This window comes from Notolepis coatsorum, assembly GCF_963971535.1.
Source record: "Notolepis coatsorum genome assembly, chromosome: 5".
NCBI lineage: Eukaryota > Metazoa > Chordata > Actinopteri > Aulopiformes > Paralepididae > Notolepis > Notolepis coatsorum.
Genome location: NC_140169.1, coordinates 97,971,734 through 97,985,388, shown reverse-complemented (window position 1 = coordinate 97,985,388; position 13,655 = coordinate 97,971,734). Strand labels below are relative to the sequence as shown.

General features: G+C 49.0%; 1 protein-coding gene across 7 annotated transcripts in view; it reads left to right on the top strand.

The window, feature by feature from the left end:
• The first annotated feature begins 12,164 nt into the window (after positions 1 to 12,164).
• The window catches only part of afdna (afadin, adherens junction formation factor a), a 244,966-nt gene continuing 243,475 nt past the window's right edge, over positions 12,165 to 13,655 (top strand). For all 7 annotated transcript variants that reach the window (XM_084315182.1, XM_084315177.1, XM_084315178.1 and 4 more), the window contains exon 1: positions 12,165 to 12,446. In XM_084315182.1, coding sequence (XP_084171308.1) covers positions 12,345 to 12,446 — 102 coding nt within the window. In that variant the 5' untranslated portion in view covers positions 12,165 to 12,344. The remainder of the gene's footprint in view (positions 12,447 to 13,655) is intronic.

Genomic DNA, 13,655 nt, shown 5'->3' with positions numbered 1-13,655 from the left:
ACGTTTTGTACATAAAACTATGAAACCTTTGTAACCTTTGCTAAATAATGTAATGTAAAAAGGGTAGGCAATTATAAGCCTCGGCTTCAGCTTACACCTTATCGGTCATTTTTTTTTCTTTTTTTTTAAAAATGTTCTACTACTATGCTTTGTAAAAGAAGACCGAAATAAAAGCATTTATTCATTCATACATTCATATATGGGCATATGTGTGTGTTGTGAAGGGCCAGATTAAACCGAATATATATATTTATTTATATATATATATTTAATTGTATTTGTATATTCTCTAATATTCCCTGATATCCCTTGTATATTCCTTGTACAATATGCATTGAATATCCATTCTAGCCTACTGAACATCCCATAATAGTCTCCATTCTACTATTGGTCGAGACCTTGGTGCCAGGCTGCCATACCCCTCAGACCCAGTTCAAACGTACCGCTCCACATGTACGAACAAGTCCTAGTTCCGCGTAGGAATCTGGCTACCGCACCACTAATGGGACTATTTGTTCATAGTGCGTATATATACTGCGCTACTAAAGTAGGACTTCCTTTTCAGTCCAGTTTCTTACCCTCCAATAGAGTCACAGACGTAAAGCCTCCCCGCAACGCCACGTGTGGGAGTAAGGCCAAGTTCGCCTACCATCGGTATTGAGACATCGTGTATATTAATATTTGAATAGTCATATTTGGCACTATATCGTTGAGTTGGACGTAGTCTATTAAGCTAATAATAGTCTGTTAATATATAGTGCTTCGTGCGGTGAGAATACTACCGTAGTCAGTACCCCATCGTTTCGGGCAGAGAACTGGCTGCTTACCCAGGGTGGTTGACCCCACGTGAAGCTGCACCCGAGGAGCCCCAGAGCCGACGAGCGAGTGGACCTGTATACCGGATTATTCTACCGACGACAGCCCGCCTTCCCAGGCACGGATTATGCTTTGTATACTTTGATTATTCCATGGATAAAGACCCCCGACACTGGCGTGTGTTGGAACCCCCCCCCCTGGAGAGGACGCAAGGTGAGGAGACGCTCTGCAAGACGAGGTCGCTTCACGTCTCTCCCCCGTGGACCGGAGAGAGCCGGCCCACAAAGAGTCCACCTGCTTTCATCTGTGGTCCAAGGATCGCCGGCGCATTGAACGGCACTACAGTGGGTTCACCTGGGATACCCTTGGCCGGATGAGGCAGTCGGATTCTACCCCCCCCCCCCTTCCTACTCCTGTCGGCTTACAAGCGACCGGATTAACCCCCTCTAGTGTATCCAGTATATAATCATTAAAGTATCATTGCTGTTATTCCTTAAACTATTCCAGGTCGTATATGTACCACCTGCGCCTTCAGAGATTGGACATTCTCTATTGATATACCGACGAATACTCTTGCCATAAAAGTGCATACTATTTCCATTCATAAATGTGATTGATTTGATTAAGTGCTTGCTCTACACACCATCGCTGTGTAGAAATAAAGACCTATTTCTAATTCGTACATTTGTGTTGGATCCGTTTCATCTACGTGACAGTGTTCATCATAATATATTTATGCCGTGTACTGGGTGGCCGAATATTAAGTACAAAGGTAGTGGTAGTAAGTATCATATCTAGTAATACAGTCAGGGAATTGTACCCCTCAGTTACAATTGGTCCTTCGAGCCGGATGGTAATTAGTGTAATATTAATATAGTGTTATTAATATTGAAATGGCCTATGATGAACACTCCACGAAACGATCCTCCTAACCAACGCCCGCAGCGCGAACGACGGCTCCCTCAGTACTTAGAGGCCTACGCTGTCAGTCAACAACCTAGTCTTCTACTAACAGTAAACGCGGTAAAACTAGAAAGTAAAAGTATGTCTAACCCCAACGCCCAGACTACCCCGACCATAGAGCCCCCTACGGGCTCTAATGTAACTGACCAAGTTCACGGTGGGGACCAGTGGGAACCAGACATGACTTCACACCCCGCCAGTACTGAAGAAGTAGTCCCCGATGAGTCCCGGGAGGAATACAACGCTACCGAGAGAGAACTCGGCACGGAAGAAGACGGGGAGAGCACCGTGGAGATAGAGCTCCAAGGCTCCGCAAGGAGTACCCCGAGGGAAGGCTCCCCTATACAACCGCCTTCTCCCAGCGAGGCAGAGAGGACCCTACAGCAGGCCTTCCTCATCAGCCTGAACGCCGCTGCTGAACGCGACCGACTGCAGATCCAGCAGCGAAGCGAACACGAGCAGATACGTCTAGAAATAAGACGCATTCAGATGGAAGAGAATGTGGCCCGAGAACGAGCCGGTGCTCAACGGGACCCAGCGCGCGACAGACAGCAGTCGCAACTAATAGAACAGCTGATCAGACGGACAACACCCTCTCCCTCCGCCAGAGGCTCCAGGAACTCGTCTAGACACACCTCCAGGGCGGCATCCCCTAGCCGAGTAAACAACCCTGAACTTGACCAACAGACGAGGTCTATACCCCCCACAGACCACCTCCCCCCACCGGTCCAAGCGAGACAACCGGGAAGGAGCAGCATATCCTGTGGAGAGGCTAAACCAGAGACTACAAGCACTGGATGACCTAACTGAAGACGAAGAGGAAGAGGAGGAGAACCACGCCCGACGACAGCACAGTACTCTACCGGACCAGGAGGTCTGGTACAGCCCAGGCTATACTCCCGCGGAGCTGCGCTACAGACCCCCGACTCTATACACGGGTGAGCACGACGCACGACCCGCACCGAGGAACAGCACCTGGACAAGCGGGCCATGGTACACTGCCGGTACCAGCCCATACCAAGGAGCGGGAGGAGACTCGCCTAGGAGGCCTCTCCCCCAACGCTCGCCGATGTATCCACAGTCAGCGTCATACATTGGCACGCCTATGGTACCCGACTTCACCCAAGAGAACCGGGCCCAGTATACGGAGCTCCGCATGTGTCTGGAGACCATGTTGGTGGATGTATTGGATGAACGCCACAAATACGCCATCCTACTGAAGCACTTAAAGGTGCCCCGCGCACATAATATAGCGCTCGCCTACGCGACTTCCACCACCCCATACACAGCAGCGCTGGTAGCATTGGACCAGAGGTATGGGCGCATATGGGATTACGTGATCCAGGAGATCCGACACATCGACCGCTTACCCCCAGCAATAGACAATCGAGCACTGGACGACCTGTCCATCAGAGTGCAGTCCCTGGTAGGGATGTTGGGAGCGCAAAGAGAGAAGGGGAGGCATGAACTTTACGCCAACTCAAATGTGGAAAGGATTCTGGAGAAGCTGCCGCCCGCTCGTCAGGAGCGCTTTAGGCGGCAGAGGGACCACAGAGACCCGAATGGCCCCGAACCGAACCTCCTCGATCTAGCAGACTTCCTGGCGAGAGAAGTCAGCAGCCTACGGCTAGATACATTCGGACGGAGCACCCCTGGCTCCAGAGAAGGAACCAGACGACTAAATGATGGAAGAAGATCGGTGACCGTGATGCACCAATCGGAGTCAGTACCGAGCAGCAGGAGCCACAGTACCCCCTCCAGAACGGAGAAGTGGAAGATAGTGTGCCCCTACTGTGAGAAAGAACACTGGCTAGCGCAATGTGACTCCTTCCCCAAGCTGAACGCGGAGGAAGCAAGTCAATGGATAAAGTCCAACAAGCGCTGCTTTCGCTGTGCGCGCTCACACATGGCAGCCGAATGCCGCTTAAAGAAAAGGTGCACCAAGTGCGATGGAGCCCATCTGGACATACTTCACGACAGTAACAGACGGCGCCCTTCACCCGCACCATCCAGCCGCAAAGCGAGCGTCATGTACATCGATCCCGCCAGCAGCAGTGGAGCCCGAGTACTCCTAAAAGTAGTGCGTGTGACACTAAGCTACCAGAATAAAGTCCTGGACACTTACGCCGTCCTCGATGACGGGTCAGAGAAGACCCTGCTGCTCGCCTCCGCTGCGGCCCAGCTAGGGCTGCGGGGAAGCGAAACCCAAATGACAATTCGGACAATAAGACGAGATTTGAAGACGATAAAGGGCGAGAATGTCTCATTCTCTATCGCAGCAAGCGGCCAGCCTGAGCGACGATACCAGATTGCAGACGCTTTCACCAGCCAAGAAATAGGACTGTCGCGGTACACATACCCCGTCGCCAAGCTGATGGAGAAATATGTACATCTGCGCAAGTTACCGATCCCGCTCATAGACAATGCTATGCCGACCCTGTTGATAGGCTCCGACCATGCAGACCTCATTGTCCCGATAGACCGGGTTCATACCGGACCCCGAGGCTGTCCTGCAGCAGTCGAGACCCGTTTGGGATGGACTCTCCAAGGCCCGCTCGCCAAATCTCTCAACCGAAGTACAGCCACTAGATGTCTCCACTCCCGAGTCACAGAGGGAGAAACCGCACTCCTGCAACACGTAGAGCGGCTATGGACCTTGGAACAAATGCCCTTTAAGAACGGAAAGAAAGACATTCGCTCTAAAGATGACATTTACGCCATTCACCTCCTCGAGACAGGGACCAAGAGAGTCCCGGTCAACGGCGTGTTGAGATACGCCACGCCACTCCTGCGGCGAGAAGGAATGCCTACTTTCCACGCCAAGACAGACGCCACAGAACGGTACCTGCTGAACACGGAGCGGCGCTTAGCCAAGAACCCCGCCCAAGAGGGTGTTTACCGCGCTGAGATTGAGAAGCTCATCACAGCGGGACACGTCACAAAGATGGACATTAAAGAGGCTGACCAGACCACTGAATCGTGGTACGTGCCTCACCACAAGGTCCATCACAACGGTAAAGACCGCATAGTATTTAACTGCAGCTACCAGATCGGATCCCAAAATCTGAATAAAGAGTTACTGCCCGGTCCCACACTCGGCCCCTCCCTACTCGGCGTTCTACTCCGCTTCCGCCAGGAAAGGGTGGCCATCAGCGGGGACATTAAAGGAATGTTCCTGCAGGTGAGATTAGTAGAGGCGGACAAGCCCCTGTTACGGTTCCTATGGAGAGAGAAGCCAGGAGATGAGCACCCAGCCATCTACCAATGGGAAGTCCTCCCCTTCGGAACGACGTGCAGCCCCTGCTGTGCTACATTTGCACTACAGAAACATGTAGCAGAGGACCCAGCAGCGGACGAAGAGGTCCGACACAGTGTAAAGAACAGCTTCTACGTAGACAACTGTCTACAAAGCCTTTCAACCCAGGAAGAAGCCGAGGCTCTCCTGATTAAACTCCGCGCCTCATTGATCAAAGGCGGCTTTGATCTCAGGCAGTGGGCCAGCAGCGATCCGCAAGTACTGCGCAGCCTCTCCTCCGAGGACAAGGCAGCCAGCAGCGAGACCTGGATGGCTACAATCCCGGGAGAAGCCCAGGAGATGACCCTGGGATTGGTGTGGCGATTCAAAACAGATTCGCTTCACTACAGACACAAGCCCCTGACTACGGAGCAGGGAAGGCCGGCGGCGGCGCCGACCACCAGACGGAGTGTGTACACAACACTCGCCCGACAATATGACCCGCTAGGATGTATTCTACCGTACACCACCAGGGCAAAAATGATTGTACGAGCATTGTGGGACAAGGACCAGGGCTGGGACGACCCCATTCCCGCACACCTTGCATCTACCTGGAGAGAGTGGGAGATGGAGCTCCACTCACTCCCAGGCGTTAATATGCGCCGAAGCTACTTCCCACCCACGGTGAGGCCAGAGACATGTAAAATGGACTTACACGTCTTCAGTGACGCCTCAGAGGTCGCATACGGATCAGTAGCCTACTTGCGGGCCCAAGACCAGGGGGGAGAGATCTACACAGCATTTGTCCTCGCCCGCTCGAGAATAGCCCCACGCAAGCAACAATCTATCCCACGTCTAGAGCTCTGCGCAGCCCTAGCCGGAGCGCACCTAGCCACGCTCATCCAACGTGAGCTCACCATACCGGTGTCTAGAACAATCCTGTGGTCAGATTCCACGACAGTACTCGCCTGGATCAAATCGGACTCATGCAAGTACAAAGTCTTCGTGGGAGTCAGAGTCACCGAGATTCAAGACTTAACCGAAGAGTTAACCGGAGAAACAGAGTGGCGCTACGTTGATACAAAACAGAACCCAGCTGACGTCATCACCCGGGGAATGCCCCTAGATGACCTCACCCGTCGCAATGTCTACAGTGACGGCCCAGCATTCCTAAAGCTCCCGGAAGGAGAGTGGCCCACGCCTATCCCGAGGGAAGCCAGTCAGGAGGAGGCTGAGAATAAGAAGCCTGTGTTCTGTGGATTGAGCACTGTTATCTCCGCAGACCCCAACACACTCCTGATGGGGCGGCTAGATCCTGCATTACCACAGACAATGTACCGGCCTGAAGAAGCGAACGGCCGACGAATGTGGAGGTACAGCCAAGTATTAGCCGACAAGTTTTGGAACAGTTTCCTACTGCACTACCTACCGTCTCTACAGACCCGCCAGAAGTGGGTAGAGGAGAGAGACAGTTTGACAGAAGGAACAGTCGTCATGATTATTGATCAATCACTGCCCAGAGCTGTGTGGCCGGCCGGCCGCGTGAGCAGGGTGATCACCGGTGCCGACGGCAAGGTCCGAGCAGCTGAAGTGCTCGTCCAGGGTCGCACTTACACCCGTCCCGTGGCGAGGCTCATAGAACTGCCTCGACTCCCAGACACAATCGATGATGACCATGACCCTACAACCCTATGACTTTGTGAAGTTGACTGACCCCTACAGCAAACCCTTATGTGTAAATAGACAACGCGATTAATCTGTCTCTGTTTAACTGATTAGGTCTGGGACCTATTCAGGGGGTGGCTGTTGTGAAGGGCCAGATTAAACCGAATATATATATTTATTTATATATATATATTTAATTGTATTTGTATATTCTCTAATATTCCCTGATATCCCTTGTATATTCCTTGTACAATATGCATTGAATATCCATTCTAGCCTACTGAACATCCCATAATAGTCTCCATTCTACTATTGGTCGAGACCTTGGTGCCAGGCTGCCATACCCCTCAGACCCAGTTCAAACGTACCGCTCCACATGTACGAACAAGTCCTAGTTCCGCGTAGGAATCTGGCTACCGCACCACTAATGGGACTATTTGTTCATAGTGCGTATATATACTGCGCTACTAAAGTAGGACTTCCTTTTCAGTCCAGTTTCTTACCCTCCAATAGAGTCACAGACGTAAAGCCTCCCCGCGACGCCACGTGTGGGAGTAAGGCCAAGTTCGCCTACCATCGGTATTGAGACATCGTGTATATTAATATTTGAATAGTCATATTTGGCACTATATCGTCGAGTTGGACGTAGTCTATTAAGCTAATAATAGTCTGTTAATATATAGTGCTTCGTGCGGTGAGAATACTACCGTAGTCAGTACCCCATCGTTTCGGGCAGAGAACTGGCTGCTTACCCAGGGTGGTTGACCCCACGTGAAGCTGCACCCGAGGAGCCCCAGAGCCGACGAGCGAGTGGACCTGTATACCGGATTATTCTACCGACGACAGCCCGCCTTCCCAGGCACGGATTATGCTTTGTATACTTTGATTATTCCATGGATAAAGACCCCCGACACTGCCGTGTGTTGGAACCCCCCCCCCTGGAGAGGACGCAAGGTGAGGAGACGCTCTGCAAGACGAGGTCGCTTCACGTCTCTCCCCCGTGGACCGGAGAGAGCCGGCCCACAAAGAGTCCACCTGCTTTCATCTGTGGTCCAAGGATCGCCGGCGCATTGAACGGCACTACAGTGGGTTCACCTGGGATACCCTTGGCCGGATGAGGCAGTCGGATTCTACCCCCCCCCCCCCCTTCCTACTCCTGTCGGCTTACAAGCGACCGGATTAACCCCCTCTAGTGTATCCAGTATATAATCATTAAAGTATCATTGCTGTTATTCCTTAAACTATTCCAGGTCGTATATGTACCACCTGCGCCTTCAGAGATTGGACATTCTCTATTGATATACCGACGAATACTCTTGCCATAAAAGTGCATACTATTTCCATTCATAAATGTGATTGATTTGATTAAGTGCTTGCTCTACACACCATCGCTGTGTAGAAATAAAGACCTATTTCTAATTCGTACATTTGTGTTGGATCCGTTTCATCTACGTGACAGTGTTCATCATAATATATTTATGCCGTGTACTGGGTGGCCGAATATTAAGTACAAAGGTAGTGGTAGTAAGTATCATATCTAGTAATACAGTCAGGGAATTGTACCCCTCAGTTACAGTGTGTATTGGTGATATGAGGGCTTCCCCAAAAGGATTCCTCCTTTTAACTGAGCATTTTTTTTAATTAATGAATGGATGAATGAATGAATGAACGAACGAAAGAATGAATTTATTCACACACACACGATATATTACATATCTTCATGTGAAAACATCATCGTCGAGATTGTGTGCGTGTGCCAGGTCTCCCAAGAAGCTATTTAAAGCTTTTGGAGGGAGCCTGATCACAAATATAAACAGCTTGCACACCTACCTACAGTACTAACAAACATACAACATAGATACATAAATACAGACAAATTCCAGATCTGCGGGCCCCTGCATGCTATGCTTAGGCTGGCACATTTGAGTTTTCTCCTCTTGCCAAAGATAAGATGCCTATTTCTTGTGTTGTGGATGTGCAGTGGACGGCAGACTGGGACAAGCTCAGACAGTCTGTGATTCATGTTGTTTACAACTTGATACATAATTGATGCATTTTGGTGTACATTAAACTCAGCAAGCCTCAGGAGACCAAAGTGATGGAACAAAGGACGTGAGGGTGTGTTAAACCCGGACCATGACACTACTTTTTTTTGTAAACTTTCAAGTTTCTTGAGATGGCTGGGGTAAGTGTTGCACCATATGACATGTGTCATCACGTCTCCTCCGTAGACCAGACCGTCTCTTTTAACGAGCCTAGCGTTTTTTTCCCTCAGACACGGAGTGATACTGACTAGTGAAAAGGAATTAGAATCATAGCTGTGGATATATGCTCATTATACCACAGCTATGAACCAATCAGATTGCTTGATTTGAGCTACCCCTTTTATAATAGTTATTATATTACAGCTAAGGGGCTTCGCGTCAGGCCGAACAACACCCCTTAGCTGTGTTATAATAACCATATTATACCACAGTCTGGCGTGAGCTATTGCTTAAAGGAACAAACTAACATTGTGGGAAATGCTCCTACCGTCTTCTCCAGTCAGACAAGAAGATAGTTACCAATTTCCTCTCTGTGCCTTCAGTAGAAAGCTATCCGTCTGCAAACTAGCCTAGCTTAGCACAAATGATCCGTATCCACTTCTGTTAATTTGCGCTAAACCAGGATAACTTGCAACCCGGATAGCTTTACTGAACGCACAGAGGAAAATTGAAGACGGCAAGCACACATAATGTTGGTGTATTCCTTTAAGTTCTTGATAGTCTAATATGTATGTCTTGCACTGCCCTAGGTCATGTATTCCTTATACATGCACTGTGTGTGTCCAGATCAGTACCATCAAGACAAATCATTGTGCATTAATTCTACTTAGGAAATTAAGTCTATTAGTAATGTTGCCAGGAAATGTATATACTATACATTTATATTTACTGCATATATTTATGTATCCTTATCTGTCTGAATAGACCTGCATATAATCATATATACATACTTATACTCCTGCATATAAGCCATAACTCCGTATGATAGCATGTACAATAATGCTGTACGTAAAGTATATATATATATATTCTTACAGTCTATATATTTTCCCACATCTGTCTGTACATATAAGTTAACTAAAGACAGAACCCAGATGCAGACACAAACAGGCAGAGATGATGTGGAATCAGAGAAAACCCAAATTACGGGTATATTCATTTAGAAAAAGGAGAATACAGTAACCAGGTCCTTAGGCTTAGACAGTCCAGGGAGTGAACGAGTAGCAGGGTACTCAGACAAGCGAAGGGTCGGAGAGCGGGTTCTCAGACGGTCAGGGGATTGACATGGAGAAGAGTGGTCAGGCAGGTTGAGGTCATACACAGCGATCCAGGACTCTGGAACAGGGTGTGAAGCCAGGTAAGGAACTGTGGGCAAAGGAGGACAAGACACATTAGGTAAAGCAATAGAACACAGACTGACATGAGACTAAGCAAGAGTATACGGACTGACTCATAAATAGGAACTACGATCTGGCAGCCTCATGACATCTGAGCCAGGTCTAAATAGGAATGGTAATCAGCTGGTAGATGTCAATCAGCTGCTCCTCCGGTGTCACACACCTGCACCCCATCCTGTACTTAGAGAGAGAGAGAGAGATGAAGAGTAGCTGGGTAGGGAGGATAGAGTGGGAGAACCAAGAATTATGGTGGACGGTCACGGGAACCCTGGAGGCCTGGAGGTGCATGACATTTTTATATCTGTAGATGCTATCTATATATCTATGTCTGTACATATCCCTTACCTAATCTTACTAGTTATACTGCTGGCCAGTATGACTTACTACCATAGTGTATTTATACCTGTATCACTGTACACAAAAATACTACAACTCTGTACATACATCTGCATTAGCACTATTACTCAGTAGTACTCATTTATATATTTGATATCCAATTTAATCACCTGTACATTGTCCGACATCTCCGCCTGGATGACAACCAACCACCTCAAACTGAACCTAAGCAAAACAGAATTGCTTCACCTGCCGGCCAAAATCCTCCCCGCTGACCGACTTTTCCATCACAGTGGAGAATGTAGCCATGGCCTCGAAGCCGACCGCCAAGAACCTTGGTGTAGTCCTTGATGATCGGCTGAACTTCTCTGCTCACATCGCCGGAACGACCAGAACCTGCAGATTCCTCCTGAGCAATGACAGAAGGATCTGCCCCTTCCTGACAAAAGAAGCCACTTAACTCCTTGTCCAAGCAACAGTCATGTCTCACCTCGACTACTGCAATGCACTGCTCGCTGGTCTACCGATGTCTACAATGATGTCAAATGTATATATATTGTTAATGCACTTTACTGCTACATTTGAACTCTGGTTAGATGCCAACTTATTTTTATTATACTGTACTTGTGCTGTTTGATGACAATACATTTTCATCTAAACTAAACTAACTAAACTGCTTGCAGGTCTACCGACCACCACCACCAAGCCACTTCAACTCATTCAGAACGCAGCCACCCACCTGATCTCCAACCTACCAAAGTCAGCCCATGTTACCCCACTTCTTAGGGACCTGCACTGGCTCCCCATCGCCGCATGAATCCCCATCAAGGTCCAAGGACCAATCCAAGTGCTCCTGTCCGTCTTTGTCAGGGACGCGACAGCTTATCGGGAGGGGAAACCCTTGCGAGCACGGGGAGAACATGCAAACTCCACACAGAAAGGCCTTGGAGATACCCCACCTGGGTAACCTGGCAACACGGAAACCTGGTCCCCAAGCGGGAAACGAACCCTGTACCTTCTAGCTGTGAGGCGACAGTGTTAACCACTACACCACCGTGCCTGGCATATCGAGCAGCAAAGGGAACAGCTCCCGCCTACCTCCGGTCAATGGTCTCTCTAACTACACACCCTCAAGACCCCTCCGCTCTACATCTTCTGGCCGCCTCAGACCCACTCCTATCCGAGCTCCGGGAGGGTCATCAAAGAGAAGCCGCCTATTCGCTGCCCTTGCTCCGCAATGGTGGAACGAACACTTAGGACAGCCGCAACCTGACCAATCTTTCGCTGCCGACTAAAGATACACTTCTTCAATCAATATCTGAAATGAAAATAAATACATACAGTATGTATATATACCAACCTTCTTACTATCCTCTACTATCACTATGCACTCAGTCAACACTGTAACAGTTAGGGGGCGCTGCTGCTTAACTATGGTGCGCGTGCCCTGTTGAATTGTTGAGGTCTTGAATGTGCGTCCAGAGAGAGAGAGAGAGAGAGAGAGAGAGAGAGAGAGAGAGAGAGAGAGAGAGAGAGAGAGAGAGAGAGAGAGAGAGAGAGAGAGAGAGAGAGAGAGAGAGAGAGAGAGAGAGAGAGAGAGAGAGAGAGAGAGAGAGAGAGAGAGAGAGAGAGAGAGAGAGAGAGAGAGAGAGAGAGAGAGAGAGAGAAGGAGGAGCGCTCGGTCTGTAGTACTGTGTGAAGCTACACACGTCGGTTACAAACCAGCAGCAACGACACACCGCGTTTTCGACGATGAGGAGAATAACTCAAGACGCGCTTTATTTTGATCTTTTTTTTTGTAACCATTTGTTCGTTTGTTTTTCTCGTCGTTGTGGACGACGTTTTTTTTTTTCAAGAGAGGATTAATTGAAGATTTTCTCTTCCACCATGTCGGGCAGCAGGGAGGAGGAGAGGCGGAAACTGGCCGATATCATTAACCACTGGAACGCCAACCGCCTGGACCTGTTCGAGATCAGCCAGCCCACAGAGGTACGACAGCCCGGGGATCCTGCAGGCCCTTGGTCCTCCAGACACCTCTCACTGTCTCCACCCTGGCCAGGGCCTCGTCACGTCACACCTCTATTATTATTATTATGGAAATGTTGCTATGCGACGCTGCTTGGTTTACATGGTTTAGCTCCATTTAGCTAGCATGGTTTACTGGTTGGGTAATGCTAGCTGGTTAGCTAGGCTATGTCAGTTAGCTCATAGGTTAGCTACCTGTGGAATAATAACACTGGACAGTGTCAGTGGAACAGTAGGAAAAACTGAACTAACGTTGTTCTCCACATTGCATCCCGTGTGGGGTGGTGGTTGTTATTAACGTTAACCTCCGTGAAAAAGCCCTAAATTCTGCAGGATAACGTCAAGTTTTCTTAATTTACAGGGTCGTGTTGTTAGTGTTGAGTTAAAGTTAATATTGACTAAAGGTAGAATAAACACATTATCCACCCCCATCTCCAGATACCGTCCCGCCGGGTTCCTGTTGGGTTAGTTAGCAGGCTGGCCAAGCCTGCCCAGATACAGATACACTCACGTTCATTTAACCTGATCAGTCTGCACAATAACCACCTAACCCAAACCTAGTACAAAAACTAGCCCAGTCTGAATGCTAACCTAACCTAGCACCAAACCTAGCCCAGTTTGCATGCCAATCTGACCCTAAACCTAGCACCAAAACGATCCCAGTCTACATACTTGCCTAACCTAGCACCAAAACTAAGTCAGTCTGCATGCTAAACCTTGCACCGAAAATAGCCCAATCTACATGCTAACCCAACCTAAACCTTAGCCTAGCACCAACACTTTACCAGTCTGCATGCTAACCTAAACCTAACCAAAACGACTCCAGTCTACATGCTAACCCATCACAGCACCAAAACGACCCCAGTCTACATGCTAACCCACCACAGCACCAAAACTAGCCCAGTCTGCATGCTAACCCCATCACAGCACCACAACTAGCCCAGTCTGCATGCTAACCCATCACAGCACCAAAACTAGCCCAGTCTGCATGCTAACCCATCACAGCACCAAAACTAGCACAGTCTGCATGCTAACCCCATCACAGCACCAAAACTAGCCCAGTCTACATGCTAACCCCATCACAGCACCAAAACTAGCCCAGTCTGCATGCCAACATAGCACCGAAACAAATCCGGTGCTACTGGCACTGAGCTTGTTTCGGAGGATCTGAGG